We start from the raw sequence: 2,601 nt of genomic DNA on the forward strand, positions 1-2,601 counted from the left end.
AAGTTGTGGATAGATATTTGAAAACCAAAATCCACCACCCATTTCTTAAAGGGAATTGTTATTAGCATTCTAAAAATCTCATTTTACATTCCAAACTTTCTATATTTGGAAAAAAAAATATATTGATGAGAAGTGTAGAATGAGATTTTTGAAGTGCTAATAACATTTCCCTTCTCAAATCCTATGACACAAAAAATTCTCCGGAATATAACAACTGTTGAGTCGTTATCATACAACAACTGTATTGCATAGATTGTAGTACAAACCCCTCTTCCCATATTTTCCACTTTCATCTTCTTCGTACAACTCTCTTTTTTTTTCACCCAATAAGTATGTACTACAACCAAACCTTCAAACTTCAACCCCCACCATTTATAACCACACCCACAACTAAATCCGTTTAACCCAATGCCCCTCTCTCCCTCCTCTCCAAACCCAAAAGTCAACAACGATGGCTCCACCTCTCCCTCGCTTACTCCTCTTCTGTTCTCTCCTCCTCCTTTGCCTCACCATCCCCGCTTTAGCCCACAGCGGCCACGACGACGACGACGAAACTGAACCCGCCACCAACGACAGCGAAACCCCGCATGACCTCCGTTCGAGGCCTCTAATACTAGTCAAGATTTGGTGCCTCATCATAATATTTTTTGGGACGTTCGTACCCGGAGTTTCGCCTTATTTCTTCAAGTGGAATGAAGGGTTCTTGGTTTTGGGTACGCAGTTTGCTGGAGGTGTGTTTTTTGGTACGGCGATGATGCACTTTCTGAGTGATTCCAATGAGACTTTCAAGGACTTGACCAAAAAAGAATACCCTTTTGCATTTATGTTGGCTTGTGGGGGATTCTTGCTTACAATGCTTGCTGATTGTGTCATTTCCTATGTGTTCCTCAAGAATAAGAGCGGTGTGTCTGCTGCTGATCTTCAGGTTCAGGGTAAGTGCTTTTGGTGTTTTAGATTTTGTTCTCTTTGCTTGCTTAGTGAGTGAAATTTCTTGAACGGGAAATGATTAAGACGCACACTTTTCAGCCTTTCACACGCCCTCTTTAATCATTTCCGTCGATTTTGTTTGATTCTTTCAAATCAGATGGCTAGAAGCATAGAAATATACTTTCCGCCTGTTTTCCTTTGAATTATTCAGTTCGATGACCAGAAATATAAAATTATAAAGGGACTAAAAGTGTGTTGAAAATCAGTCCTTGAATAAACAACTGTTTGATGTTGGATTTTTGTTTTTTGGTAACAACTGTAGTCTATGAGATTTGAACTCCGACCTCCTCAAACTTAACAAAGTGGAGACGGGGGTGCCACTAAACGAACCGTATGTGTGTTTTTGCTGAGAATTGTGATTGCGACAATAATTTATGAAGCAAAACTAGGCTTGAGGTTGACTATAAAACTAAGACAGTCGTGATAGTTTATTTTTCACTACAGGTAATATTGAGCAGGGAAAGGGTGGTCAATATGGCACTCAGGTAAGATATATACTTGCTAATTTCATATATCTTCTGGTGGTAATCGTATCAGGATTTCCATACGTATTGGGGGATTACTTGGTGGCCGTTCTGAGACTAACTCGAAATTTGTTTTTGATTGACCCGGCAGAGCCATAACCACTTTGCAAATGCAGTGGTTGCAAGCGCTACTTCACTTGGGGACAGCATCTTGTTGATAGTAGCCTTGTGTTTCCACTCTGTGTTTGAGGGCATTGCAATTGGAGTTGCTGAGACTAAATCCGATGCTTGGAAAGCCTTATGGACAATTTCTCTTCACAAGGTATTTGCGGCCATTGCCATGGGCATTGCTCTCCTTCGAATGATGCCTAACCGTCCCTTCTTATCATGCGCTGCCTACGCTTTTGCATTTGCTATTTCAAGTCCTATTGGTGTGGCAATCGGAATCCTAATAGATGCGACAACCCAAGGAGCTGTGGCTGATTGGATATTTGCGATTTCAATGGCTCTAGCATGTGGAGTGTTCATATACGTAGCAATAAACCATTTATTGGCAAAGGGCTATACACCCGACAGAGCAGTTTCAGTTGACAAGCCCCAGTACAAGTTTCTGGCAGTTTTGTTGGGCATTGGGGTAATAGCTGTTGTGATGATTTGGGACACTTGAAGTCATTGTTCGTGCATGATTTGTTTGTGGAAGATTGCGTTCGGAAGTATAGATTCGTTAGTAGCAAGGCAAAGGGTTGATATATGTGATTTTGGTTTTATTTTGATTTTTGCAATCATAAGTTATTAGTTCAGGATGGAGAGCAGTGTTGTAATGATCGCCAAATGTTTTTAATTCGTATGCATATTGATACAGTTATAAACAGATGCTTTCCGGGTTTATATATATAAGCAATATTTGGGGCAGAGGATTCGAGCTCAGTACCTCAGGTGCAGGAGTAAACATCCTTAACCACTTATGACCAGTCCCTTGGCCTTTCCAGGTCAAGCAGCGTATCCTAATGCCATTGAACTACAGCCTATTGCCATCGTCTTGTGTATTCATTTCTTCTGTTTGATTCGCACAAGATTCACTTCTCAAGTCCAAAACAAGCTGTATAATGACACACTGAACCGTTCATTTTTTTCATGCACCACTGCAGAA

General features: G+C 40.8%; 1 protein-coding gene across 1 annotated transcript; it reads left to right on the plus strand.

Moving 5' to 3' along the window:
• The first annotated feature begins 407 nt into the window (after window positions 1-407).
• Window positions 408-2,363, plus strand: LOC103965443 (zinc transporter 11-like). Its single transcript, XM_009378506.3, has 3 exons — window positions 408-932; window positions 1,432-1,472; window positions 1,603-2,363. The coding sequence occupies exons 1-3, from the start codon at window positions 452-454 to the stop codon at window positions 2,116-2,118; spliced, it is 1,038 nt and encodes a 345-aa protein (XP_009376781.2). The 5' UTR covers window positions 408-451; the 3' UTR covers window positions 2,119-2,363.
• Window positions 2,364-2,601: the final 238 nt, after the last annotated feature.

This window comes from the organism of the source record quoted next, unplaced genomic scaffold, assembly GCF_019419815.1.
Source record: "Pyrus x bretschneideri cultivar Hongxiangsu unplaced genomic scaffold, Pyrus_bretschneideri_v1 Contig31, whole genome shotgun sequence".
Classification (NCBI taxonomy): Eukaryota; Viridiplantae; Streptophyta; class Magnoliopsida; order Rosales; family Rosaceae; genus Pyrus; species Pyrus x bretschneideri.